The following is a 26,132-nucleotide window of genomic DNA, read 5'->3' as shown; positions in this document are numbered from 1 at the left end:
AAAAGCAGAATAATTCAATAACTGAGCCATTCTTCCTCTGCGCCATCGGAAGCCGTTCGGCATAGTCTACAGCTACTATGACTCACTAGCTCTAGACTCCCCCTGCTGGTTGCAGTTGGTTACTACACCTATTAGACGTACTGTAGCTAATCCTAAAGCTAGCTAGGCTAAGGGGCTAAACGGGGCTATAGATTCAACAGTTTTAATTTAAAAAAGAAATACAGGTTTTTAACAGTTTCACGTTTATTTCTTTGCTAAAACCCAAACTGAAGTCTACCAGAATATGATAGAAAAGAACTTGATTGTCCTATGATGGAGGGATTCAGGTGTTGCAGCAAAGTGACGGAACATCGAGGCATGTAGGTTCACACAAAGGTAAATAAGGTAAGTAATAAAATATACTATAAAAACAAAATTAAGAATAAAAGTAAATCCAATACATTTATAAAGACTTAAAACGTTTTAGTATAATTTTTGTTTTCTGTTGTTCAATCTTTATTCAATGTAAAATATAAGTTGAAATAATTTATTTAAATGTCATTTATTTAGTCTGGCTAGGACTAAATAGGACTAGGCTGGCCAGATTTGGCTCCTAGTCAAATCTGAGCTCCAGTCATATCTGACTGGCAGCCACTCTGATGAAAATTTGCATTATTTGGTAATAAAGTCATAATATCTGATAAGTGTTTTGTGAGGATTTGAGTTTTCTGTGTGTTTATTTTGGTTTCTGTGTCAGTTGAGTCTCTGTTATCTGTCCCTTGATTGATCCCAGCTGTGTCTCGTTGCCCTGATCACCCTCTGTAAACTTTTCCACCTGTGTCTCTTGCTCCTTGTCGGTCTGTCCTGTCGTTTGTCAGCCTGTGTCTCCCAGTTTTTCACTTATTCCAGTTGCTACCAGTTTCTGAGCTCCTAGCCTTCTGCTCACCTGTGCTGCCTGGATTCTGGTTTTTGTATTTCATCATTAAATCATCATTTACTCTCCATACCTGGGGCCACCGCTCTACCTCACCACCACAAATCATGACAATTTTCCTCCAGAGAACTCATGGCCATCCAAAACCAGACAGTATGAGTTAGCATAGATATGCTAAAGGAATGTAATAATTACTGAGTCGAGCATAAAAACATTTTAAAAGTTGATGTTTATTTACATATTTTTGTAAATAAATATGTGTGGCATCCCCAGCCAGATATTAATGCTCTTTGGGAAAGTTTTGATAGATTTTATGATATTTAAATCTGAAGGTAGAAAATAGCAGGACGATTAGATCAGCCAATCAGCATTTCCGCAGCGTTTCTCCTCAGTTTTCTCTCCTGGGTGTCTGGAGGTCTGGCTGGAGCTCCACATATTTCCAGGCCTGACATCTGGGAGGTATCCTGCTGCTGGGGGCGTGGTTCGGGCTTTGGCTAGGACGCACAGACAGAAGGACATCACTTGCTGTGAGGGACGGACGCTCAGCTGAGGCTCTGCCTGACGGTCGGTGGCTTCTCCTCCTCCTAAGATCAAGTATCTGCTTCAGTGATTATATTCAGCCTTTCTTAGATTATTATTTACATTAATTCAGCAAATAAAAGTATTTTAATACATAAGCTGAGGATTTCTGGATTTAACCTGTTTTTCTCTCTTCCTGCTGCAGAGTTGTGGACGAATTGGGAATCAGAAACAGATCTGCTTATTTCCCCTACAGGTACAGCTGATGTTTTATTGAATAACTTTAATAATGTGTTATTATTAAACTGGGGTATTATTAAATTTTACATACTTGTACTTTCAGTCCTCTGAGGTTGGTTTGGCTGCTCCATGTTTATTTTGTAGCTGAATTTATGCGAGTCGCTCTTTAAATTTAGATTTTATTTGATCCGTTTATGACCAACATGATTCCTGTGGTCCAAAACGATTCCCAGGCGGCTGGTCAGCACATAAAACCCGACAATAAACTTTATTAAACATTAAACTTTATTAAACATTAAACTATATTAAACTTTATTAAACATTAAACTTTATTAAGCCCCTGCTTTTCACCTGGTAACTCAACATATGATCAGTTTTCCTTGTTTTGTTACGTTTCATTGGGTCGATGCCTCCATACTGAACTAAAGATGCTGCATCAGAGATTAAATATTATTCATATTTGGGAGAAAACTAAGAATCGTTTATTTTTGTTTCAACGAAAACCAAAAGGCTGGATTTTAAAGATCCTGAAACGTCTCTAGAACAGATTTCACTCGTAATGGAGACTAAATATTTTAGGATAAATTGAACGTTTCCATGCGCCACAAAAATGATCGCTAAAAAAATACAGAAATAAGTTCAGCATGATTTTTTTGTGTATTTATGTGCTTATTCCATAATAAATATTAAAAGCTGTTTAATGAAACGAACAGATGAGTTAAATTGTTATTGTGATTATAACTTTACTCTGAAGTTTTATGTATTTTGGACAAACATGAACTAATCCCCAGGTCTGATCCTAATCTAAGATGGATTTTATGTTTGAAAAACACTGAAATGTCTCAGTTTTGTTTATTTTCTCAGTAAAAACAAAGATTTCATGAATCTCAGTGATCTGGAACCAGGAACGCTCAAATCCTGGTACAACGGTGGATTTGCCCTTTAACCCCTGTAGGACGCTAGCTGGGGTCTCGGTAGTGGCTAATAGTCATGCTAGCCTCACAGTGCTAACAGGAACTGAAACAGCAACTGAACAGCAACGCCTCAGTTAGCTTACCGCTCCTGTTTTTAGCTGGTTTAGCTCCATTGAGTCAGCTAGCCGACCCTTTAAGCTGGGGAACAGAACCTTTCGGGTTCTGTGGTTTGGTACCAGTTCTTCCTGATGGAGGTGTTTTGCTGAACCTCTGTTGTTGGTTTTGTTTTGTTGCAGATGAACTTGGCTCTCATCCACGACCGTCTGTACATCAAGTCGTTCTGGGAGAACCGGATCAGCGCCGATAACCAGCATGCTGAGAGCGAAGAGAACAGGATGAACAAGAGCGCCCTGAAAAAGTCAGTAAGACCTCGTCTCTTTATCACAGCAGACACAAAGATCCAGTTAGCCAAACACCCAGTTAGCCAAACACCCAGTTAGCCAAACATCCAGTTAGCTTAACATTCAATTAGCCAAACATTTAGTTAGCCAAACATTCAGTTAGCTTAACATTCAATTAGCCAAACATTTAGTTAACCAAACATTCAGTTAGCCAAACACCCAGTTAGCCAAACATCCAGTTAGCTTAACATTCAATTAGCTATAGATGTTTTCAGAACCAGGAGGTTCTGAACTGTTCAGGTTCTCAGGCAGTTTGTTGCAGATTTGAGGAGCGTAGAAACTAAATGCCTCAAATCATTTAGTTCTGGTTCTGGTGACTCTGGTCCGCCGGTTCTGAAGACCTTTATAACAGTTGAAGGTCTGTTATAAAGGTCAGACCTTTCCCACCGGGTTCTGAACGGTTCTGATCAAAGTAACTAAAACTCCTGCTAAAAACCCCAAATATAAGCAACATCCAACATCAGCAGGTTTTTATAGCATTAATAATATAATCGAACCTTTATGTGTGATCCAAGTCTCTGCCTGCTAATCTGCAGCTGAATTTAAGGAATTATACGTTATTTTCAGAATCATGTTCAAGTCATGAAATAACTTAAACATGATTGTTTCCTTCAAACTGAGCTGGGATGTAATTTATCCCCATAATCAGATTATGATCTCTAATCTGTAATCAGATGGAGCTGCTGTTGTATGGAGCTAAATTAGGGCCATAATTTTTGTTCAAAAGAAAAAAAGATTTCACACCGAAAAAAATGTTTGAACCTTTAACCTGAAAAGTAGATTCAAACATTCCAGTTTGAAATGTTTTTTCAGTTTTATGTCTTTTTTCCCTTTGAACAAACTTTATGGCCCTAATTTAGCTCCATACTGCTGGTTTCCAGCTCCATGCAGAGCGACCACCTGGCTGCCGACTCGGCCACCTCCCCTGTCCGGGCACCGCGTGTTGAGCCTCACCCTGCGCTCTGCGTGTGGACCCGCTTACGACACGGCGGATGAATGCGTTTGGGTCGCAGCGGGCCGACATGTGAGCGTAGATAACAAATAGACACGTCTAAAAACAGAACCGCTCATTACAAACAGCCCGTCTCTCAGCGAGCCGCGGCCCCCGGAGACAGTCTGGTCCTCAAAGGGCCGCAGTGCCGCGCCGCGCCGCACCGGATGCTAATGAGCGGAAACATCAGCCGGACCGCCGGCCGGGTCGGCGGTCCTGGCAGGGAGCGGAGAGAGGAATGAAACGCCGGTCGTGGTGGCAGGCCGGAGAGATCAGCACCAAACAGCTGATTCCTCAGATGGAAGAGGTTCTGAAGGTTCTGTATGGTCAGAACCAACCGGACCAGCCGGGTCAGAACCGACCAGGTCATCCAGACTTTAACTTCCTGGCTCTGACTGAAACCTCCAGGTTTCCCTCCAGGCTCGTCCTGCTTTGGCTCATCCATCTTCACATGAACCCTGACCTGCTTCCCACAGCATGATGCTGCCACCACCATGTTTCACACTGCTGCAGTAATCCAAAGATAAACATGGATGAGTTCCTCTGTCTGAGACGTCAGTCCTCTGATCCTGACGTGACGGAAGGCCGACTTTGTGACCGTCTCTATGTGTCTCTGGAGGTTCAGCTCTGAGCCTTTCTCTGCGGTTCCCTTCAGGTTGGTGTGAATGAACTCATCGTGATGCCAGACCTTCCAGCAGAGGAACATCTGGACGGGTTTCTGCTGACTCCCATAATCCCCTGCTCTCCATTACCCCGTCCCTAATCCCCCTCCTATCATACCGTGTTTCTCCTAATCCCCCGGGTATCTGTTACCGGCTCGCCGGGTAATTGTGAGTGCTGTGTGTGATGTGGGCGGAGCCTGGAGGACGAGGCGATAATCTGGAGGCGATGAGTGACGGAAGGCGACAGCCAGCAGGATGGATTTAGATTCTCTCCGTTTCATGAAGCTCTAAACGCCGAAGCTGTCAGGAGGCCGACGCAGTTTCAGCCTCTCTGCTTCAGCCAGACGAAGATGAAACGACTCACAACCTGCTGCAAATACAACAGAAACACTCAAAAAACAACATCAAGAACAAAATGCTGCAAACTAATCAGAAGTCCTCCAGGCCACCAGGGGGAGTAATTCACCTTTTCTTCTCCTGGACATCCCATCTTCACTGAGGGAGAAGAAAGTTGGATGATTTGGTGATCGACTCCCCCTGGTGGCCTGGAGGGTTTCTGATTTGTGAATGGACACGTTTCCCCTGTTGCTTCTACTTCGGCCGATCGCAGCATTTCCTGCTTGTAGCGTTTTTGTGTTTTGGATTTTTTGTGACTGTGTGTTTTGGAGTTAGCTTCGCTCATGCGTTTGCCGGCCGTCTGTCGCTCGCAGCTGAAAATGACGTTTTTCATCAACATTAAAATCCTTCTAGTAGCGATGACACAAATCAATCCCTCCAGGATTTCACAATTGTTTTTTTTTAATCAAAATCACTTATTTTGTGGTGCGTTTTTAGAAATATTTGCGTTTTGTTTTACGATAATTTCCTCCCTCTCATGTCGGATTGCTCCGCTCTGTTCGGTCCAACTTTTTGTTTCACTTCTCATCGATCGTGGACGCTAACTTGACATCAGGTAAACGTGAAGTAGCAGAGGAATGGGGAACACTGCCACCTGCAGGAGGGAGTTGGCAGCACTTCAGCTCAGGGTTTTTGAACATTTTGCAGAAAATCTGGAATAAACTCACAATCATACGTTAGTGTGAAAAATGTGTTTTGATGATTTTCTGAAATATCTGATGTCAGCCTGGAGCTAAAGGTCGGTGACCCTCAGGTTCAGCAGAAACAGAATCAGAGCTGTCCATGGAAACGGGTCAGAACCAGAACCAGGCTGCACTGGGTCTCAGTTGGTGGAAGAAGAACTCCTCCAGGTGATCAACATGTTCCTGAATAAATGAGCCGTGCGGGTCGAGATGTTCTGGGCGAGTTTCTGTCGGTGGCTCTGACTCTGCCGAGGTCAGCAGGATTATCAGCAGCTGAAAGAACAAATGGAATAATCCGGAAAACTTGTCAGGAAGGCGGCAAAGAAATGGTGAGGACAGCTGACAGAGAGGGTCAGCTTACACACACACACACACACACACACACACACACACACACACACACACACAGGTCTGTACTTGTGTTTGTTCTCCAATCCTCTCACATTTGTTCCTCTGTCTTTGTGAGGACTCGTTAACATACCGGACTCTGAGCCTTGACGGGTCTGAGGATGTTTTCCTCCTGATGGTCCGGTCGACCCGGTTCTACTGGAACCAGAACATCTGCTCCACCTCCAGCTGCTGTGGCTCTGAGTCAAACCAACCTGTTCCCCTCCTGGCCTGTGGGGGCGCTGCACCAAGAACCACTGAAGGAAACGACACAAAAACCTCTTAAGACACTGAGAGCAACTTCCTTCTTCACCAGATGGAAACAAGATGGAGGATTTTAGCAGTTGGAGGATTTCTCTTTAGTCTTTAGTCTGCTAGTGCTAGGCTAGCATGTTAGCTTTGGTTGTATTTACCCAGAATGCCCTGCACGGTAGTCCACTTCCTGCTCTCTGGTCCGCTTGGCCTGGTTCACTTCAACTGAACCCAGACCGATGTTTGGAGGACCAGAGGTGAGAGGTCGATTAGCATTCACACCTCACCAACCGGACCGGAATTTGACTAGGCAGACGGACTGGAGTTGGACTAAAGTGGACTGAACAGAGACGATGTTCAGGATGTTTGAGACTTCTCCGTAGATATTCAGTCCCTCCAGGATTTCCTGATTGTTTTTGTGACATTTTTCTGATCAAAGTCATGAAAAATGGACCAGATTGGACCACAGTTTGGTCCGGTTGGGCGGAGCTACAGGAGTCACACATCACAGTCCACTGATTGGACAGAAAAACGGAACGAGACATTCGGGCGCGCCGCGTTTGTCGTTGGACTAGCATAGCGCTATGCTAGGAGTTTGGGTTTTACCCTCCTGAATATACTGACCATAAAACGTCGGATGAACCGTAACAACGCGTAGCGCTTTAGATTGTCCTTAGATTTAGGTTTGAACTTTGACTAGGACATTCTAACAGATAAAAATGCATCCTTCTAAAGTGGTGTTATCCAAGCACTCGCGGGCCAAAATTATGATTCATAAAATTAAAAATGTAGAAAATTGCTCCTCTGTTTTTTTCAACCTTCTCACCAGAAACTAAGAAAAATTAATGAAACAAATAAACAAAGACGTCTGTGAAAATCCAAAACATTAAAATTCAGTCTTTATAGAGTCAGCTGATTTTAAATTTTCTGGTCTAGAAGAAAAATGTCAGATCTCAGCAACAAGAACAACATGTGAGCAGCTCCTGCTGGGGCCCACATCTCTGTCCCGGACGGCTCAGATCGGCCCGCGGGCCACATGTTGAGCAGCCGTCCTGACCGGCTGGTGGTGTGTGTTTCAGGCTGAGGGGGGAATGGATCGTCCGTCTGGAGAACCGGAACAAACACCTGAAGAAGCTCAACGACGGCTTCGTCCGGAAGGCGAAGACGGAGAAGTCAGCTGACCAGACATGAGCCAATCAGAGGGCAGCAGGAGCGACGGACGAGTTTCAGTGTTTGGATTCATAAAATGTTTATGAATAAAATGTTTAGTTCTGCTGTGAAATGAAACAATGGTTCTGTTTGAGTTCCTCTGGGTTTTACTCTGATGGTGACTCAGCAGAACTGGACTAACATGATGATGATGATGATGATGATGATGTGCAGCCAGAACATCCGGGTTCTGACCCGTCTGGGTCCGATTAAAGAGCCACTTTCATTGTTTTCATTATTAGAGGTTCTGGTGGACCTAAACGAGTCGATCCGGCTCAGGAAACAAGGAGGAAACTTAAAAAACTCAGAAATTTCTGAGTTTTTTTCCATCCACAGCTGTTGGATCCTGTTAAACAGCGACGCCTGCTGGTGAACCCAGAGAACAGCAGCTAGACTTATTCCTGGACCCAAGGGTCAAAGGTCATCCAGGCGAGAACGAGATAAAGTTCTGATCAGCTCAGAAACTCAGACTTTAAACTTTCCCACCATAAAACTACAACCTGACGCAGCGTAAAACTAGAATAAATCATTCTAATTCGTTAGTAGGAAAAAAGACACTAAACTAATTAAATAGAAATTAAACTTTATTTCAGACTCAACATCCAAACAGATCCGACAAAACAATAAAACAAACAAGCAACCAAATATACAATCATCCAAAACTAACAATTAAAATAAGGTTTAAATCATTTACTTAAAACCCAAAGTACGTATTTAATGGTGTCCACGATTAATTTATTGTGTCTTTGCCTGAAGAGTCACAATGAAATCAGTTTGGAGGTAAAGAAATTAGAAAAATGTCACAACTTCCACAGAAACAAAGATAAAAACCACATGGAATAATTTAAACAGTTTACTGGCAAAAAAAGGTTGATTTTGAGTTTAGTTACACTGTAAATTAATTATTTAAACTATGATTTATTTCATGGCATATTTAATTAATGACTTAATTAGTTTTTAAAGGGATGAAGCAAATAAAAACTTAGTGATGAAACAAACAATACAAAAATAACATTAATATAAATAAGAAACGGTGCAAACAACCATGAGCTACATATTTTAAGATACTTTCATCAAAGTGCGAGTGTCTTTCAAAACGTTTAAAACCTAAATGTGTCGTAAAACAGGAGCTGAAACGGGAAGTTTTGGTTTTTATTCATTTTGTCCCCTTCAGGCCTCCGTACTCAGCATGTGTGTTTTTCCTGTTGAGCAGAACCGTTCCGACCCGTTTGTCCTGCAGAACCAGAAAATCTTTATGGCTTTTTATTCACCTGGAGACATTTCAAGGCTTTTATTCTGAAAGTCGTCCTGGTTCTGTTCAGGTTTTGTTAAAACCAGGTTCTGAAGGTCCGGTTGGTTTGAACCAGCCTGTCAGACAGTCATCATTACATTTCAGATTAAAAGCTGAACGTTGTGGCATTCCCTTCACAATAAGAGCCCGGCAGCCGTGACTTCCTGTGGGGTCAGTAGAGGCTCTGGATCGGGAGCAGGGTCGGGTTCTGGCTCTGCCGCAGCAGCTCCTCCTTCAGCGCCGGCGCCTGGACCTCCATCCAGACGTAGCGCGGGTTCTCCACCGGCGGGGGCGTGGCCGGCGCCGGCCGCTCCGCCGCCAGGCCGTCCTCGTCCCGCTGCGGCCGGTCGGGCGTCAGCGCGGCCAGCGTGTTGAAGCAGACGCCGTCGGTGCGGCCGTGCTGCCGGCCGTTGTGCTGCAGGCTGAGGACGCCCAGCGTGGCGACGTCGTGGTCGTAGTACGACGCCGGCAGCGCCTCCTGCGCCGCCATGTTGGCCGCCCACGTCACGGCGTGGGTCCTCAGGGCCGCCGCCGTGGGCAGGTGGGGGGTCGGAGCTGCGGGGGCGCGAGGGAGATGAGTAACGGCATGGCGTCCGGTTGTCATGGTGACGGCAGAGGGCGTTACCTTGGACCAGCAGGATCCAGACCCGCTTCTCGGCTCCGACGAACAGCAGCAGCGTCCGCTGGACGATGTGGCGGCAGCTCAGGTCCAGAGGCAGCGAGGCGCTGTGCCAGGGGCTGCGGTGGTACCTGAAGGGTCAGAGGTCAGAGGTCAGCACGCGGCAGACCTGATTTAATCTGGATCAAACGTTTCACACCAACAGAATATTCTGGTTACTGATCCGTATGAATACTTTTGACCCATCCAGAGGATGGAAACCGGACCAGAACCTGACCTTTGACCTCTCCAGGTGGTCACCGTGGTTCTGGTGCTGGTCGGAGAGTTCGGGTCTGACCTGAGTCCGTAGTCGATGAGGCGCAGGATGTCCCGCCCCCTGAGCGACAGGCTGGACTGTCTGTCCCACCAGGACGCCTGCAGAGACTCCTGGTCCGCCGCCGTCAGCGTCTTCATGCTTCCTCCTGACAGACAGGAAGCACACCTTCAGGCTCCGCCCACCTGACCCCGACCCCTCCCTCCAGCGGAGCGGCCGTGACCTCTGACCTGTGATGCGGGCCAAGAAGATGAAGCGGATCCACTGCGGTCCCTGTTCCTGGATCAGCAGCAACGTGATTGGCTGGCAGTCGAAGCCCGCCTCCTCCTTCACCTGCGGCGACAGGATCAGGTGACCAAAGGCTGAGTTCCCGTTACCACGGTGACAGGCTGGACTCACCTCCCTCCGCAGCGCCTCCTCCAGGCTCTCCCCCACCTCCACCCGCCCCGCTGGGAGGTACCACTGCTTGTAGCAGTCCGGCTTCGCCTCCTGCACCATCAGCACCTCCTCCTGGTGAATATGAATATTATATCAAAATAGAAATGACCCTGAATAAAATACAATAAACACTCATGGAGAACAGATTTATATTACGCATAATAGGTTAAACTCTTCCTTCCTGGGGAAATACAAGTTATTAAATTTGGTGTTTAATGTGAATTTAGTGTTCATCAACTTTTAAACCAGGGGCCCCAAAGTGGGTCCTGGGGTTAGGGTAGGGTAAGGGTCCGGCATCCTGCATGTTTTATTGTCTCCCTGGTGGCAACAACCTCCTCAGCAGGTCAAAGTTCATCTCAGGCCTCCAACATCCATCATTTGATCCGTTAAACCAGGGAGAGAATAAAACATGCAGGATGCCGGAACCCCAGGACCCACTTTGGGGGCCCCTGGTTTAAATAATTAAAATAAAAAGCAACACTTAAACAACTCTGCGATGACGTAACTAAGCTAATCACCAGTGATGCTAATGCTAGCAGCTGTGGTCCTGCTCTCGGCTCACCTGCTCGTTGAAAATGACGCCGCAGACGATGTAGGTGACGTTCTTCCTCAGAGTCGCCGGCTTGCTCAGCTCCAGACCCAGGTCACACAGAGTGACCTCTGACCCCTGGCCGCTCAGCAGCTGCTCCACCTGCTCCTCCACCTGCCGCCGCTCCTTCGCCGTCACCTCCATGCCTGCAGGAACACAGAAACACCAGGAGTTCTACTGGGTCTGCCACACTGAGCCTTGGTGACCTTTGACCCCTCCACTGGACTATTGTGATTGCAAACCATTATGAGCTGCAGTTCTGGAGAGGTTCTGACCCAGTTAGAGGTCAAGATGTTAAGTTGATGACTGAAACCCTCCAACCCCCAACAATCAGAGGTCAGAGGTCATAATATTCTGCCAACTTGATGCAAGTTTCTTCCGTCAGAAACAGAAACCCAGAGGCCCGGGGGTTCGGTTCCGGCCCGGTTCTGTCTGATCTCAGTGTTCTGGATGTTAAAGCTGAATCCTTTAGCCTTTAGAAATGGTGAAACAGCCCAAGATGCCAAAGGGTACCAGAAACCGAACCGGAAGTAGTTTAACGCACTTTTCAACGTGCCGTTACCATGGAAACACGGGCGGATTTTACGAGTACCTGTCAGAAACATTAAACTGATTAAACCACAGACCTGTTTGTATTCGGCTCTGCTCCAGTCACTGCTCCATTCGAAGTCGAACCGGAAACGAACCCTGTTTCCGGTTCCGGTCTGACATTAAGTTTCACTCAAATTGTTTTTTTATTTTTTAAATTTCATTGTACTACTCAAAAACCGGATGATTCGGTTCTGTTTAGTGATGTTCTGTAAATTTTAGAATCCTGAGTTTGTTTTTAAGGTGCCACCGGAAGTCACGTGTTTTGTAGTTTTTTTCGTTAACATCCTGTGTTGTAACGCAGAAAAAGGTCACAGAGCAAGCTAGCAGTAGCTAGCCGCTTCCAAATCTAAATCTTCCATTAACGGACAAATATTAACTTTTTTTTAATCGGAACATCTTCATTAACCACGTGAGTTTAAAGCAGCTTCATGTTTCATTATCGTACAGGAGCATTTTATTGTTTTATTGTGAGCTGTTTGGTTAAATATTTCTTTAAGAGTCACCTGAACGTCTGCTTCTGTCTGATTATCATTTCTGTGGGATTTTAAAGATGAAAAAAAATGCAAACGTTTTTATTCTCCAGTAAGTTTAGTCATATTAGTAGGACCAAGTGAAGCTGTGAAAGAGTCCAGCTAACCAGCGCCGGACTTAGAAGAATCAGGGCCCTGGGCTGGAGACAGTTTTGGTGCCTCCACCCCTCCCCCCCAAATAAAGAAAGGGGGGAAAAAAGCAACAGAAGATATTATGCAAACTATGAAAGTTTAAGCTGCAGGTACAAATGGGTAGTTAGTTAAAACATCTGGCAGATGACTTTATATTTTCCATCTTCAAATATTTGAATGATGTTTCAATTAATAAAAATCTAACAATATTTTAATTTAAAGTAAATACACATGGGAAATGAACCTGTGACTTTAATATGAGGTGCAATGTTTGCAAAACACGTTCAGCATACAACTGAAGTCAGAGCACTGGGCTGCTGATCCCGTAAGGCCTTTCTAACGTCTGGCTCAGCATCATCCAACCAACCGTCCATCCATGTTGTGTTCAGTCCAACATCAACTGATCGTTTCTGCATGTTTATGTTATGTTAATGGACAGAGCAGTAAAAGGACAGTCATGAGTCCAAAATAGTTGTTTTATTTATCATCTAAAATAACAATATTGGCCCATAGAGGTTAAAGTAACTGAACTTTACTCAACAAACTGGCAACAAGAACACAGACTGAAACACACAGCGTGAACTAAAATGTGCACTTATTTTAGGATACAGTGACATACGATTATGGACTCTGTAAACTATGTCCTGTATTTAAAGAACTGAAAACTGAACTGAAATCGTCACATCATATTTCTAATAATTCATCTCTTCTTGTTTTCCTGCTGAAGCTTCCAGAACCAGAGCGGTGCTGCATTCAGGGTCCAGAACCAGAGCGGTGCTGCATTCAGGGTCCAGAACCAGAGCGGTGCTGCATTCAGGGTCCAGAACCAGAGCGGTGCTGCATTCAGGGTCCAGAACCAGAGCGGTGCTGCATTCAGGGTCCAGAACTGAAGCCGTGCTGCGTTCAGGGACCTCAGAGCTCTGTGATTGGCTGGGAGCAGCAGCTCTGATCAGGGTCGAGGATGTGTGTAGTGTCTGACTGATCAGAACCATCTCCAGAACCGGGCCATGTCACGGCACAGCAAGCTGCAGAAGCAGGTCCTGGCTCTGTACCGCCACTTCCTGCGGGCTGGGAAGGACAAACCGGGTTTCCTGCCCAGAATCCGGGATGAGTTCCGGGAAAACGCGCGGATCAAGAAGACGGACGTGATGCACATCGAGTACCTGTACCGCCGCGGCCAGCGGCAGCTGCAGCAGCTCAGGGACGCCAACACCAAGCAGCTGGGCTCCTTCTCCAGAGGCAGCGAGCCGGGCTGACCAACAGAACCACCAGAACCATTAATGCATACCTCACTGACTGGACCAGAACCTGCACACAACATGAAACCTGCTACTATAGAAGAAACTTTTCTCTGTTACTCAGTAAAATATTTAACCAGCAGCAGATCCGTCAGAATCCAGAAGTTCTGCTGGTTCTGGAAGGTCAAAGGTTCTGGTTCCTGCTGCGTGCCGAGTCAGAGTCACGTCCTGTCATCTAATTTATTATAACACAAGATCAAAAATGAGAAAAAAACAACTTGATTCTGTTGGAACAGATTCATCAGAACCATCAGCTGCTTCCCCGGTTCTGGTTCTGATATTTAACAAGTAAAATCTCTGAGAATCTTAAATCAGCTTAGATATTAAATAATTGAGCTTCTCATCTGCTAGTATCTCCAGATTTATGGGATGGACCTCTGTGATTTCAGTTTCAATAAAATATTGATACTTATCAATTTATAATTTGAGCAAAAAATCCCCACTCAACATAATTATTAAAATTTAAAACTGTAATCCAACAATCGAAGAAAAGTCCACTGACGTCTACGTCAGATATAAAAGCCATGATCGGCTCACGTACTCAAAACTTTTAAAAGTTTATAACTTTTGTTCAGTTTTTCAGATTCTTCATGGAATCGTTTTGAGTTTTGGCACTAAAGACTGAAACTAACCGACTGAAGGCCAGTCCTGCTGCACCGCCTGATCTTAGTAAACATAACTTCTGTTTTGGACCTGGTTCTGGTTCTGTTCAGAACTTTATTCTCTCACAGAAACATAACATAAAAATGTACAAACCCCATGTGACAGTTGACAGTGCCCCCTGGTGGCTTGGCATAAAATAACAGTTCTCACTGTTGTAACTGGAGAGCAGAATAAAGATTGAAGAACTGAGAATGATTCAGAAGATGAAAACACGTTCAATGAAACTCGGTTGTCTTATCCAACCGTCTCCATGGTGACGGTTAGATAAGAGAAACAAAACAATGTTGGAAAACACAAACATAATAAACCCAATTATTAAAGAACAGCTTCTGTTTATTTCTTGATTTAGAGTAAAACATCAAAAATGTTTTAAGGTTTAAAGATGGAAAAAAGGCGACACAAAGAGACGCTTTTATTGTGAAATGCCTTGAGGTTCAGCTCAGAAAGGATGTAGTTTGAGCTCTGGGTGTGAAAACTTCCTCTCCAGTCAGAGTAAGGGAGTGGACTCCAGGGCTTTGACCCGCGCTGCAAACAGAAGAACGTTCTTCTCCACCTCGGCGTTGATCTGGGCCTGCGAGGCCCGCGGGTTCTTCTGGAGGAAACCCGCGATGCTCAGGATGCATTCCCTCTGAACAGAACCAGAACCAGCATCAGGACCGCTGTTTGTTCTGGAAACATCTCACCTGAGCACCTTCCTGCAGCCTGACGCACACCTTGTAAGCGTCCACCTGGTCCTGGCCGGTGATCCGGTTCAGCAGCTCGCGGCCCACCTGGACCCCCGTCACCGCTGCCAGCAGCTTCCGGTCGGCCTCCGACTGCGAGGAAAGCCAGCGCAGCAGCGCCACCTGCAGCCCACATACAAACATTACACCTGAGTCTGGAAAACCTTTTATGTAGGTTCCGACAGACCCAAACCGACCCTGAACCTGGAATCACACTGGACTCTATAATGGGTCAAAGGTCACAGATTTTTTAGAAAAGGCTAACTGACCCAAACACAGATGGAACCAAAACTGATGTAAATGGGAAGAAATATAAAGTCTTGATAAAATAATGAACTATTAAAGTTTTATGTGAAATATTTGTTTTTGCTTTTGTCTGTAATCTGTAAAACCGGAGAGAAATCAATCGTACCGCAATTGAACCTCCTGGGTATGAAATGATTTGTTTATATGATCATTTTCCATTTTATAATTTAACACAGATGAATGTGTCTTATATAGTTAAAATAGAATATTATTCAATATAGATCTTAGCTTCTGAATAAAGTAATGAAATGAACATATTAGGTTTTAAAGGTTACTAATATTCTGACCTGCTGGAAAAGCTGCGCGTTGCTCATCCCTCCTCCAGAACCGAACATGGCGGCCAAGCTGACCGATAAATCTGATGATTTATAATAAAATAAAATCCGATAATATCATATGAAGTTGTTGGCTGCGGCTAAAGCTCACAGTTTAACAGAAAAACCACAAAAACACAGAGAAAACCTGCGTAAATTAAGGCTTCCTGTTTACTTTTTTGTCTTCTTCTTCTTTTTCTTCTTCGCTTTGATTGACACACAGAGGCTCACCAGCGCCACCTCCCGCAGCGACAAGCTTTAACTTCTTTAATAAAAAGTAGGTAAAGTCAGAACCTCCCCTCAGTCTCATCATTTTAAAAATTCTATTCTGTGTCTCTTGTTCTGGAATCTGTCCGCTTTCTGTGTCGTTGATTTAGCTCCTGCATATATAATATATCCATAATCCAGTTACTTTTTTTGTCAACAAAGTTATTAAAATATATATACACGTCCATAATTTAGTGTGTGACTTCCCAGTTACTTATAACCAGTTTTCATAAGACTCTTACCTGTACTAAATATATATATATATATATATATATATATATATATATATATATATATATATATATATATATATATATATATATATATATATATATATATTATTTATTTATTTATTTATTTATTTATTTATTTATTTATTTTAGCCATATCTTCTTTCTGATTGGACAACGTGAGTTCTGCGTCACGACAGCGTGCTCTCTGGTTGGCTGCATTGAATTGGCGGGGGGAAGAATCTCTGCTTCAAATATGAAAACATCAAATCTCTCATTCAGGAAGTTTCTTTGAGGAGGCAGCTGCTGATTTGACGTTTAGAAGTTAAAGAAACAATAAAGTAGATTTTAATTTGTATGAAAACATGAACACGGAGGGCTGTAAGGATGACGCGGAGGTGTCGGAGGTTTCTGACAGGCTGGAGAAGTAAGTGAAGCGACTCTAACGGCTGTTTATGTGAACGGCTGAGTTAGCATCGCAGCTAGCTGATGTTCACATGGTTTATAATGGAGGAGCTAGTTAGTGGCTAACTGATGCCAGCAACAGACCGAAGACAACGTGAGAAGAAGCCTGATTATTAAATACATACTTTGTGCTGTACATCCCATTTTTCCTATTAATAATAACATTTTAATTTGTCTGTAATAATTAATGTGTAATATTTCTCCATGTGGATCAACATCCTGTGCTGGTGGGCAGAATTAGGCTTGAATTGCAGTCGGTCTGCGCTTTAGATACTCTGATGTAAATGATTACATTCTTTTTGTTGTTTTTAAACATTTCTTAATGATTAATTTAGTCATTAAATGAATCCTCTCACCGGAAGAGGAATTTGTCTCAGGTGGTTTGGATGCAGGTTAAAGTAAATTTAAAGTCATAAAGCAACATTTCTGTACTGCAGACATTAAATATGACTTTAAATCAACAGCTAGTGAGTCTGAATCGATGCAGACGGAGGTTGGAGACAAAACTTACCATAAATACATAAAATGAGCAACAAGCAGCGATTTATTATAATATCAAAACAAGAGAAATATTTGATAAATCTTTGAACTGTTTGGTTTCCAGTTGGGTCTGGATGTATCCTCTGGTTTGGTTCTGGTTCTGACCCAGACTCTGTTTTTGCAGATCTTTGTGTGTGGAGGACCAGATGGAAGCATACAGCAGGTAATGAAATGTCAAAGTTTTACATTTAATTTTTAGTTATTTTATTTTTGTCTTTGCTGTAAACATAATTTAACAAACAAACTAATATTCTGAACACTTGAGATCAAAATATCCATAAGCAGCTCAGACAGGATCGTATCTGAACCATGGTGGTTTTATTTTACTGCCACGACTCTTTAGCAAATGTAGATTCATTCAAGCACAATCTGTACAATTTTTGATATTTTAACTATTTGTTAACATTCCCAGTAGAAGCTGTCATGGCAGTTTAACCAGAACCAGTTTAAAGAGCACCGGTCCAGTTCTGCCTGAATTTAACAGATAAAACGGATGAATGAGGGACTTTTATGATTTTTGTAAATCAAAACACTGGTGGATAAAAAGATTATATTGCAATAAATGAAAACTAAACACTTCATATGGTTAAATGGAGAATTACCCAAAATAAAATATTTATTTTACCACCTATTAGTGAGGCAGTAAATTCACTTTAAAATAAAAAACGTTTATATTTCCATCCACTTTGAAATCAGTTGTGACTGAAAGGCCTTAAGTTAATTAAAACCTTTTGTTTAGTGGAGCACAGAAAGCTGGTAAATTTGAGTCATTAAAAAACTAAAATTATGTTTTAAGGCCAAAACAGAAATAAGCAACTTTTTCAACAGACCTTTGTTCAGATAAACAGGTGAGTTTTCATGTTGGTCTATTTACTGTGAGCCTGGAAACACATGAACTCTTTATCGTTTATATAAATCACATCATTATCTCAACACTAACAACATTTTCAGATGTTTTTCTGACCTTAAACCTCACAGGAAGTGGGAAGTGACCTGAACCCTGAACCAGCTGCTGGACTGTTTCACTGTGGTGCTGTTGGGTCGTTGATGTGATTATTCAGACCACATGGTGTTCAGGCCCGTCAGTCTGCAGAAACATGAAGTTACTGATGGTTTAGTGCTGATGTCAGTGTCACATTAGGTTTTGTAACAAACATCAATTTCTAAAATTCTTCAAGGTAAATTATCTGCCTCCAGGCTTTGTTAAATGTTTTGCTAAGCTAAGTTTGGAGTCGATGTATTGAACTGGGTGCCTGTGGACACGCACCAATCACGCCGTCCCTGTCCTGCGCCTCAGCCTCACACCGTCGCAGCGAGTTGATGCTCACCTAAACATTTTTGCACAGATTGTGGTGCCGCCATTCATGAAACATGATTGTTTGGAAGGAGTTCTGGCAGAGCAGGTTCACCTGTACCAGTATTCATATGAACCATGTGTGAAGACTCGTTTTCAAACAACTGATGTAAAAGCCACACCGCTTGATCGGCTCACACACCAAATGAATGAATTAATTACATCCCCTTTGGGATCAGTGAAGTCTTTAATTTATTTTTTAAATTTGCTCACGATGCAAACTTTTAAATGTGCAACTATGACTTGGTGTGGAGCGCTTCAGACTCTTCATGGACTCAGTTTGAATCAGATTAAAACAACCTGTAGTGGCTTCAGGCGTGTCCTGCTGCCCGGCTTGTTCCCACTGTTGGTACCGGTCCAGTTTGGACTAGAGCCGGCCCGACAGGTTCTGCTTAGGGCTGTTGTAAATGAGTTTTTTAGTAATCTATTAATCTATCGACCATTCTAACAAGAAGTGAAATAAAAAATGTGACAAAATAAAACATTGGTAAATGCTGCCATGACAGCAGTATTGATACCAGATATCAACATATCAACATTGACCCAAATTTTCACAGTTTTACATCCCTAACATTTACTTTTCTATAGGTTAGAAAATTTACCTGTAACAGTAATAGGTCAATTTATTGTAGTTAACATGGACAAAGATTATACAAAACTCTGAAATCATATTCAAACCATTCATCATCATGACAGCCCTAGTTCTTTGTGTTTCAGGTTGATTTCAGACGGCAAAGCTGTTGCCAAACAAGGAGACATTCATCAAGCTCTGAAGCTGTTCAAACAGGCGTTCAGCATTCACCAAACTCCCAAACTGGAGAGCCGGATAAAGAAGATCGAAGAACTCCTGGCCGAGAATGACTTGGAGGATGAAGACGACGAGTTTGTCAATGTGAACAACAGCGGCTTAATGCTGTTTAAAGAGCTGCATGACAGGCTGTACGACTATCAGAGAGTCGGAGTTTCCTTCCTGTACGGCCTCTACAGGGACGGCCGAAGAGGAGGAGTTCTGGCGGACGACATGGGACTCGGGAAGACCATCCAGATCATCTCCTTCCTCTCTGGCATGTACGACAACGACCTGATAAAGCACACTCTGCTGGTCATGCCAACCTCTCTCATCACAAACTGGGTCAAGGAGTTCAGCAAATGGACTCCAGGAATGAGGGTGAAGGATTTCCACGGTGCCAGTAAAGCAGAGAGGACCAGGAGTTTGGAGAAAGTTCAGAGGCGAGGAGGAGTGATCATCACCACCTACACCATGCTGATGAACAACTGGCAGCAGCTGGCCTCATTTCAGGGAAAGGAGTTCTGCTGGGACTACATGATCCTGGATGAAGCACACAAGATTAAAAACTCTTCCACCAAAACAGCCAAAAGTGCCTACGCCATTCCCTCCAAGAACAGGATTCTCCTGACGGGAACGCCGGTCCAGAACAACCTCAGGGAAATGTGGACCCTCTTTGACTTTGCCTGTCAGGGAACTCTCCTGGGAACAGCCAAGACTTTCAAAACAGAGTATGAGAACCCCATCACCCGCGCCAGGGAGAAGGATGCTACTCCTGGGGAAAAAGCTCTTGGCTCCAGGATGTCCGAGAACCTCATGACTCTGATCAAGCCCTACTTCCTTCGTAGAACAAAATCAGAAGTGCAGAAGAAGAAGACTGGTGGAAAAGAGGCAAACTCAGAACCTGATAACCACCAAAACCCTCAGCCAACCTCTGGGGCAGTCATGCCCAAGCTCACCCGAAAGAATGACCTGATCGTCTGGACTTACCTGAGTGCCGTTCAGGAGGACATTTACAGACAGTTCATCAGTTTGGACCACATCAAGGAGCTGCTGATGACCACCAAATCACCTCTGGCTGAATTAAACATCCTGAAGAAGTTGTGTGACCATCCCAGACTGTTGTCTGCCAATGCTATTGCACAGTTAGGGCTGGATCAAAATCCTGAGGGGGAAAATGATGAGACTGATGTTAAGAGTATCGCAAACGTTTCAGATGAAACTTTGATATCAGAATCTGGAAAGCTTGTCTTTCTGTTGGCTCTTCTGGAGCGTCTGAGAGAGGAAGGCCACCGAACGCTGGTCTTCGCTCACTACAGGACAGTTCTCGACATCCTCCAACGGATCCTTGGCAACAGAGGGTTCAAACTGCTGAGACTGGATGGAACCATCACGCAGATCACAGAACGAGAAAAACTGATCTCTCGGTTTCAAACAGACAAACGTTACTCCGTGTTTCTCCTCACCACTCAGGTTGGAGGAGTGGGCATCACCCTGACAGCAGCAAACAGAGTAGTCATCTACGATCCGAGCTGGAACCCTGCTACAGACGCTCAGGCTGTCGACAGAGCGTACCGCATTGGCCAGACAGAAAACGTAGTGATCTACAGACTGATAACCTGTGGAACGGTGGAGGAGAAGATCTACAGGCGGCAGGTTTTCAAAGACTCCCTGATCCGGCAGAACACCGGAGACACAAAGAACCCGTTCAGGTACTTCAGCAGACAAGAACTGAAGGAGCTCTTCACCCTGGAGGACCCAAGGTCTTCCAGCACCCAACTTCAGCTGCAGGGTCTGCACTCCAGACAACGACGGACTGACCCAGCTCTAGATGAGCACATCGCTCAACTGCATGCTATGCACATGTTTGGGATTTCAGACCACGACCTCATGTTTTCTCTTGATGTGAACCATGATGAGGACCCTGAAGACCAGGAGGCATGCCACTACATCGAAGGGCGGGTCCAGAAGGCTCAGGAGCTGATGAAGGCAGAGTCTGAGCTGCAGGTGGGTCAAAGATTAAATCATGTCTACATGGAATCACAGCTTAGGAGTCTGACAGCCCAGATTTACAGTAATATGAGCTAAAGCTGCTCTAGTCAGATCTATTAGGCCTCCAGACGTTTTCTGACCAAGCTTAAACAAACCTGGTTACTTCTGCTGTGGTTCCACCAAAGCTTTCCGTCACCATAATGTCAGGACATTGACCAAGCAACTGCGGCACATTCATTCTTCTCCAAGCCATTCTGTTGTAGATTAGCTGCTGTATTTGGGATCATTGTTCTGTTGCCCTCCTCCCTACAGGGTTGACCCAGTTTGGACAGAAGAATCTATGAGCCACTCTGAGTCTTTAGGGATCTCCAAGAGATACCTGGTCTTGGCTGTCACTCTATAATGGGGCCCTGTTTGGGAGCTTTCCCCAAGGGGGTCTTGTACTGGCACTCCAGGTCCCCCTCCTCCCTAATATATGCAACACCACAGTTCAGTAGGTTCTCTGGTGTGGGACGATGAGCCATGCAGGCATAGCTTCTGCAGTATCCCCCATCCCACCTTATAGCCCAGTGGCAAACACCATGGGATGGAGAGATGGGGCTCAGAGGGTTGGTTTGGTCCCGCTGACTGTAGCTGTGGGGGTCGGCCTGGGTATATCTGATGGCGGTATGGGGCAGCCTAACCTTTAGTTGAGGCGCTGTTAGTGCAGATGCTGAAGCTGAGCCCGGAGTGGTGGGCTGTCACAGGCACCACTGAGCCTGGGGATCTGTGGGCAGTTTGGGAACCAGACAGATCCCCATCGGGGGCTGACCAGGCCTCAGATGGGGATCCATGCCTTTTGACCCCTAGGGGTCACCTCAAGTAGAGGGCAATGTGCCCCGGTCCATCTGGGCTCTGGCAGCCATCTTGGGGCTAATCGGGGGTCTCCCTTGGCTGTAGGGACACTGGGTCACAGGGGGCAGAATCCAGGGCTTTAGGGTCACCCTATATCTGTGGGTCTTTGACCGGGAAGCAGCTGCATCCTTCTGAAGTCAGTTCCACCAGATCTTTGTTGCTCTTGGTGCTGAGGCCTGGAGGCTTGAAAGGTTCTGTAGCGCCAAAACAAAACCCTCTGCATCAACCGTCCACTGTCGTTCCTGATGGCTAATGAGAGGTCCATTATGGTCCAGCATCTAAACTCAGTCCGGCAGCCATCTTGTTTCTAGAGAGAAGTTTCTTTAACCTTTAAGCTGAGGCCTGTAGAGATGGAGCTCTGGGGTTTCTGGTCATGTCTTCATGTTGTGACCTCTGACCCTGGGCTGATCCTCCTGTTCTCCTCTTGTTGATGGTGGTTCTGTTCCTGCAGATGCAGCTGGCGGCGAGCATGGCGTCCAGCACAGAACCAGCCTGGCTGAGACAGACGCCGGACAACACCAGGCGTCGGTCCAACGAGAAGAAACCAAGGAACCCAATGCCAGGACTTCCTCCTCCACTTCCTGACCCCAAAGTGTCTCTGGAGGTGGTGGATATGGACCGGTCCGGTTCTGGAGGAAAGCAACGCCATCAGCAGTCCAGCAGTGAAGTCATTGATCTGTCTGGAGATGTTTCTGCAGAACCAATAGGCAGCTCTTCTGGACCGGACGCCAGTCTGATTGAGATGACGGCAGACGAGAAGCCCGACGGGCCGACCAGAACCTCTGAGACCGACCAGCAGAACCACAGCGACTCGGACCTTCAGCAGTATGACACCTCCAGACTGAGTGCCGGGCTCGAGTCTTCTCACGGAAACTTCAACCTGGAGCTGGAGGACAGCGATGAAGACGAGGGTCTGGACGCTGCCGACACCGAGGAAGAGGAGCAGAAACTTCTGACTGAGCTTCAGCTCAACGGCAGCTTCAGCGTCCAAAAGTCCCTGACGGAGAGTCTCTGCAGGCGGACAGGCGTCTCGGATCTGGACCAGTCCGCCAACGGGACCGCCAACGAGTCCACCAACGAGTCCACCAACGAGTCCGCCAACGGGACCGCCAACGAGTCTGCCAACGAGTCTGCCAATGAGTCCGCCAACGGGACCGCCAACGGGACCGCCAACGAGTCCATTGTGGGCACCAAGAGGAAGAGGGCAGCAGTGATTTATGACAGTGATGAAGAGGAGCAGCAGCTCATCGGCTCCTTCCAGGTGCTCGGATCGTCCACACCCAAAATGTCTCCACCCAGGTCCAGACGGAGCGTCACAGGAAACACGTCTGTGGTCTCCAATCGCTCCCGGCTCCAGCTTGTCATCCAGGACTCAGACGAGAACGAGAGCGATGAAGAGGAAGCAGAGAAGGTGCTGGGGATGAACTCTGAGCAGGAAGAGACGGCTGGAGAGACTCTGCATACAGAGGAGGAGGAGGAGGAGGATGATGATGAAGATGATGAAGAGGCGTCGGATCAGTTCTCTTCAGCGTGCGGCGACAGCATGGCGGATTCTGCTCAAGATGAGCCTCGGCCGGAGGAGGAGCGGAGTTGCCATGGTAACGGAGCATCGCCCGAGCGCCTGAGCCTGGAGGAGTCGAGCGTCGAGGCGGAACTGGCCTCCGGCGAGCAGATGGACCGCTGCGCCGCGTCTGGCGCCAACCCGGACAGCTACGAGTCTCTGGTCCGCAGCGGGAAGGAGAGGATCAGCCAGAACCGACCCGACGACGCGCTGGACTTCTTCCTCAGAGCCATCGACCTCCGACCTGGCGACCCCGAGGTCCAGCTCATCACCATCCAGCTGTACCGGCAGCTCAGCCACAGGCGGTAGCAGCAGAACCGCCCAGCGCTGGTTCCGGTAGATGGACTCTGATCGGCCTCTCATGCTCCAGGTTTCTCTCCGGTTCTGGTTCTAGAAACGATCCTGGACGTTTTCTTCTGTCATCATGAGAAATCTCTGCAAGCTGGAATTGTTTCTACCGAACAGAAAACAGTTTTACGGTTTAAATGTAAAAGCATTAAATAAAGTTGTGACTAAACAAAAGTGTTTAATGTTTTCCTGGTTCTTCAGTTTCCGTAAATAAAGCTTCAGTTTTTGGATTCTGCTGATTTCTCTAAATGTAAAGCGATCAGTTCCCAGAGTCCTTTGCTGCTCCAGGATATTTTTAAATCTGTAAAGATGCTGATCTGGATTTAAGCAGCAGAACGTTTCCTGTTTCATTAGAACCAGACGGGTTGGACCTTCTCTGTGTTTTTGTTTTTAATGATGTGAAGCACTTTGAAATGCCTCGCTGGTGAAATATGCTATAGAAATAAAATTTGGTTGAACAGAAACTAACCGGATCGGATCCGTTTTGCTACAGGAAGTCATTCGGTTTGATTTCTCCATGTGGATCCAAACCTGGTTCTGATCCAAATAAATAACTAAATAAGTGGAAGAAATGCAAACTGAACTCCGGGATCGGAACCAGCTTCTCACTGCAACCATCAGAAATGCATCAAATATTCACCGCAATATTGATATTCTGTTAAAATAAATAAAACATTTAAAGTGTCGCCTGTTTAAATCATTCAGGACTCTGATCATAAAACCAGGAACTGCTGGTTCTGTTTGCCTAACAGCCGGTACCGGTCCAAATCACCTGATACTGATTCAAACAACTCCGGGACTTTTTCACTGCATTCCCAATTGGGCCGTTTGGCGCCACCTGGAGGACATTCCTCGAACTGCAGGGACATGCGCATCATGTTTTGGGACAATTGTAAATAAACTGAGTTGCTTCCTTGATTTTATTTGATAGAATGAAAGTTTCTCAGTGTTTCCATCGCCCTGTGTTTACAGCAGCGACATGAACGGAGAAAGCCTCATGGATTTTAATTTTACTTATTCAGGAAACGACTAGCTTCCCGTTCCTCTTATTGTCAGATTTTCCGAAGCGTCCATGAAGGCGCAGTTTTCTGGATTAAACATGCGCCATGTTTGGTCTTTTCTGGGTCGTAGATAAAGTCTGAGTCACTGATGGACCATCTTCTCCAGACATCCAGATGTGAGAAGACAGTTATTCATTTCTCTTTTCTGTGGTTTAATTATTCTAAATATGAAATTAAAAAACTTTATGAAGCTTATATATTCAATTCATCTTATGAATAAAAAAATAATATACAAATTACTTTATAGGTTCAACTTTAGATTGAATTTATAGTCAGCTCAGCAGTTTATTCAGCGAGAACTTAAATTCAGTGTTCATAGAGAAATGAAATTTCTCCAAATGATTTAATTTCCAGCAGCAGCTCCTCAGACTGGTTCTGATGATATTCTGCTGCCTGTAGAGGCTCAGGAGAGTCTGGCCTTCATTAGGCTCACAGTGAAAACAGCAACTGATCTGAGAACAGGAACCATTTACCACTGGTTTAAGTTTTCCTCAAACTCACATCAATCCAAATGAAAATATGTTCCAACATGGAGAACCGGACGACTATCAGGCTCAGTGTTATTATTCAATACAGATTAGCTGAGTGATATTAGCTCTGCGCTAGTATAGATCAGCTCAGTGCAATCAGCTAAATGCTATTAGCAAAGCAAGCTAATAAGGTCTTTTTGTCAGGATTGGTGAAGGTGGAGACGAGAGAGACAAAATGCAAACAATGACGCATTGAAGATTTATTCAACTCAAAGATTTATCCACCAAACTACAGGCGTAAGACGCTCCAGACAGAGACCAGAACTTAAATAGTTAGTGGGACAGGAGAAAACATGAGCCAAATTAAGAGGGAAAAAATCTCTATCTGAGGAACTAAGCTAGCTAAAGGGATGAACGCAAACAAGAAACAAAACCTGAGACCAGGACAGCTGTGAACCCAAACCCACAGATAAACTAAACCAAACAGACATCATGACACTTTTTTGTATTTTCAAACTGTGTTTAAGATGTTTTTACAGAATAGTGTGGCTTAAACAGAAACAGGTGATCAGACGTAACGAGGCGGCCATTTTGGATTTACAGGTCAGGGTCGGGAAACCTGAGACTTTGGTTTCCTTTCTGGACACTTTCACACCTCCAGACTTGGAAACTTTAATGTTGCAGTTTAAACTGAACACAGAACTAATCTGAGCTCCAATAATCGATGACA

General features: G+C 45.0%; 5 protein-coding genes across 12 annotated transcripts; 3 read left to right on the top strand and 2 right to left on the bottom strand.

Moving 5' to 3' along the window:
- The first annotated feature begins 1,404 nt into the window (after positions 1 to 1,404).
- LOC148157559 (protein FAM240B) lies at positions 1,405 to 7,708 on the top strand. 3 transcript variants are annotated; one of them, XM_088008471.1, is made up of 4 exons: positions 1,405 to 1,477; positions 1,638 to 1,688; positions 2,883 to 3,004; positions 7,498 to 7,708. In XM_088008471.1, the coding sequence occupies exons 3-4, from the start codon at positions 2,883 to 2,885 to the stop codon at positions 7,607 to 7,609; spliced, it is 234 nt and encodes a 77-aa protein (XP_087864597.1). In that variant the 5' UTR covers positions 1,405 to 1,477; positions 1,638 to 1,688; the 3' UTR covers positions 7,610 to 7,708. The 3 variants fall into 3 exon arrangements, with proteins under 3 accessions (XP_087864597.1, XP_087864596.1, XP_087864598.1); XM_088008470.1 differs by having other exon boundaries at positions 1,418 to 1,507; XM_088008472.1 differs by lacking the exon at positions 1,405 to 1,477 and adding an exon at positions 1,482 to 1,519.
- Positions 7,709 to 8,193: 485 nt separating this feature from the next.
- On the bottom strand, positions 8,194 to 11,637 carry nudt18 (nudix (nucleoside diphosphate linked moiety X)-type motif 18). 4 transcript variants are annotated; one of them, XM_088008561.1, is made up of 7 exons: positions 11,504 to 11,637; positions 10,851 to 11,023; positions 10,250 to 10,360; positions 10,081 to 10,183; positions 9,815 to 9,998; positions 9,544 to 9,668; positions 8,194 to 9,473 (listed from the first exon to the last, which is right to left on the bottom strand). In XM_088008561.1, exons 2-7 carry the CDS (start codon positions 11,019 to 11,021, stop codon positions 9,091 to 9,093), a joined length of 1,077 nt encoding a protein of 358 aa, XP_087864687.1. In that variant the 5' UTR covers positions 11,022 to 11,023; positions 11,504 to 11,637; the 3' UTR covers positions 8,194 to 9,090. The 4 variants fall into 4 exon arrangements, with proteins under 4 accessions (XP_087864687.1, XP_014830226.2, XP_087864686.1 ...); XM_014974740.2 differs by having other exon boundaries at positions 9,875 to 9,998; XM_088008560.1 differs by having other exon boundaries at positions 10,081 to 10,360.
- A 107-nt stretch (positions 11,638 to 11,744) lies between these two features.
- sdhaf1 (succinate dehydrogenase complex assembly factor 1) lies at positions 11,745 to 14,416 on the top strand. 3 transcript variants are annotated; one of them, XM_014974741.2, is made up of 2 exons: positions 11,745 to 11,877; positions 12,858 to 14,416. In XM_014974741.2, the coding sequence occupies exon 2, from the start codon at positions 13,138 to 13,140 to the stop codon at positions 13,384 to 13,386; it is 249 nt and encodes an 82-aa protein (XP_014830227.1). In that variant the 5' UTR covers positions 11,745 to 11,877; positions 12,858 to 13,137; the 3' UTR covers positions 13,387 to 14,416. The 3 variants fall into 3 exon arrangements, with proteins under 3 accessions (XP_014830227.1, XP_087864689.1, XP_087864690.1); XM_088008563.1 differs by having other exon boundaries at positions 11,773 to 11,877; positions 12,918 to 14,416; XM_088008564.1 differs by having other exon boundaries at positions 11,776 to 11,877; positions 12,948 to 14,416.
- LOC148157558 (uncharacterized) lies at positions 14,126 to 15,647 on the bottom strand. Its single transcript, XM_088008562.1, has 3 exons — positions 15,407 to 15,647; positions 14,805 to 14,936; positions 14,126 to 14,719 (listed from the first exon to the last, which is right to left on the bottom strand). The coding sequence occupies exons 1-3, from the start codon at positions 15,452 to 15,454 to the stop codon at positions 14,579 to 14,581; spliced, it is 321 nt and encodes a 106-aa protein (XP_087864688.1). The 5' UTR covers positions 15,455 to 15,647; the 3' UTR covers positions 14,126 to 14,578.
- A 502-nt stretch (positions 15,648 to 16,149) lies between these two features.
- On the top strand, positions 16,150 to 24,045 carry ercc6l (excision repair cross-complementation group 6-like). Its single transcript, XM_014974744.2, has 4 exons — positions 16,150 to 16,357; positions 17,060 to 17,098; positions 19,007 to 21,083; positions 22,414 to 24,045. Exons 1-4 carry the CDS (start codon positions 16,296 to 16,298, stop codon positions 23,830 to 23,832), a joined length of 3,597 nt encoding a protein of 1,198 aa, XP_014830230.2. The 5' UTR covers positions 16,150 to 16,295; the 3' UTR covers positions 23,833 to 24,045.
- The last annotated feature ends 2,087 nt before the right edge of the window (positions 24,046 to 26,132 follow it).

This window comes from Poecilia mexicana, unplaced genomic scaffold (assembly GCF_051168715.1).
Source record: "Poecilia mexicana isolate PSO_F unplaced genomic scaffold, ASM5116871v1 scaffold_9, whole genome shotgun sequence".
In the NCBI taxonomy this organism is placed as follows: domain Eukaryota; kingdom Metazoa; phylum Chordata; class Actinopteri; order Cyprinodontiformes; family Poeciliidae; genus Poecilia; species Poecilia mexicana.
Note: the sequence above shows the minus strand (reverse complement) of the source record. Positions and strands in the feature narration are given on the sequence as shown.

Bases quoted from the DNA above. Each gene is read 5' to 3' on its own strand.
- nudt18 (XM_088008560.1), bottom strand. From the start codon at position 11,021: ATGGAGGTGACGGCGAAGGAGCGGCGGCAGGTGGAGGAGCAGGTGGAG. The intron at 10,361-10,850 runs GTGAGCCGAGAG...CATATTCACCAG, and splicing joins GCGTCATTTTCAACGAGCAG to GAGGAGGTGCTGATGGTGCA. The intron at 9,999-10,080 runs GTCAGAGGTCAC...CCTGTCTGTCAG, and splicing joins CTTCTTGGCCCGCATCACAG to GAGGAAGCATGAAGACGCTG.
- ercc6l (XM_014974744.2), top strand. From the start codon at position 16,296: ATGAACACGGAGGGCTGTAAGGATGACGCGGAGGTGTCGGAGGTTTCT. The intron at 17,099-19,006 runs GTAATGAAATGT...TTTGTGTTTCAG, and splicing joins CAGATGGAAGCATACAGCAG to GTTGATTTCAGACGGCAAAG. The intron at 21,084-22,413 runs GTGGGTCAAAGA...CTGTTCCTGCAG, and splicing joins AGGCAGAGTCTGAGCTGCAG to ATGCAGCTGGCGGCGAGCAT.
- sdhaf1 (XM_014974741.2), top strand. From the start codon at position 13,138: ATGTCACGGCACAGCAAGCTGCAGAAGCAGGTCCTGGCTCTGTACCGC.
- LOC148157558 (XM_088008562.1), bottom strand. From the start codon at position 15,454: ATGTTCGGTTCTGGAGGAGGGATGAGCAACGCGCAGCTTTTCCAGCAG. The intron at 14,937-15,406 runs GTCAGAATATTA...TGTGGGCTGCAG, and splicing joins ACGCGCAGCTTTTCCAGCAG to GTGGCGCTGCTGCGCTGGCT. The intron at 14,720-14,804 runs GTGTGCGTCAGG...GGTTCTGTTCAG, and splicing joins ACCAGGTGGACGCTTACAAG to AGGGAATGCATCCTGAGCAT.
- LOC148157559 (XM_088008471.1), top strand. From the start codon at position 2,883: ATGAACTTGGCTCTCATCCACGACCGTCTGTACATCAAGTCGTTCTGG. The intron at 3,005-7,497 runs GTCAGTAAGACC...TGTGTGTTTCAG, and splicing joins AACAAGAGCGCCCTGAAAAA to GCTGAGGGGGGAATGGATCG.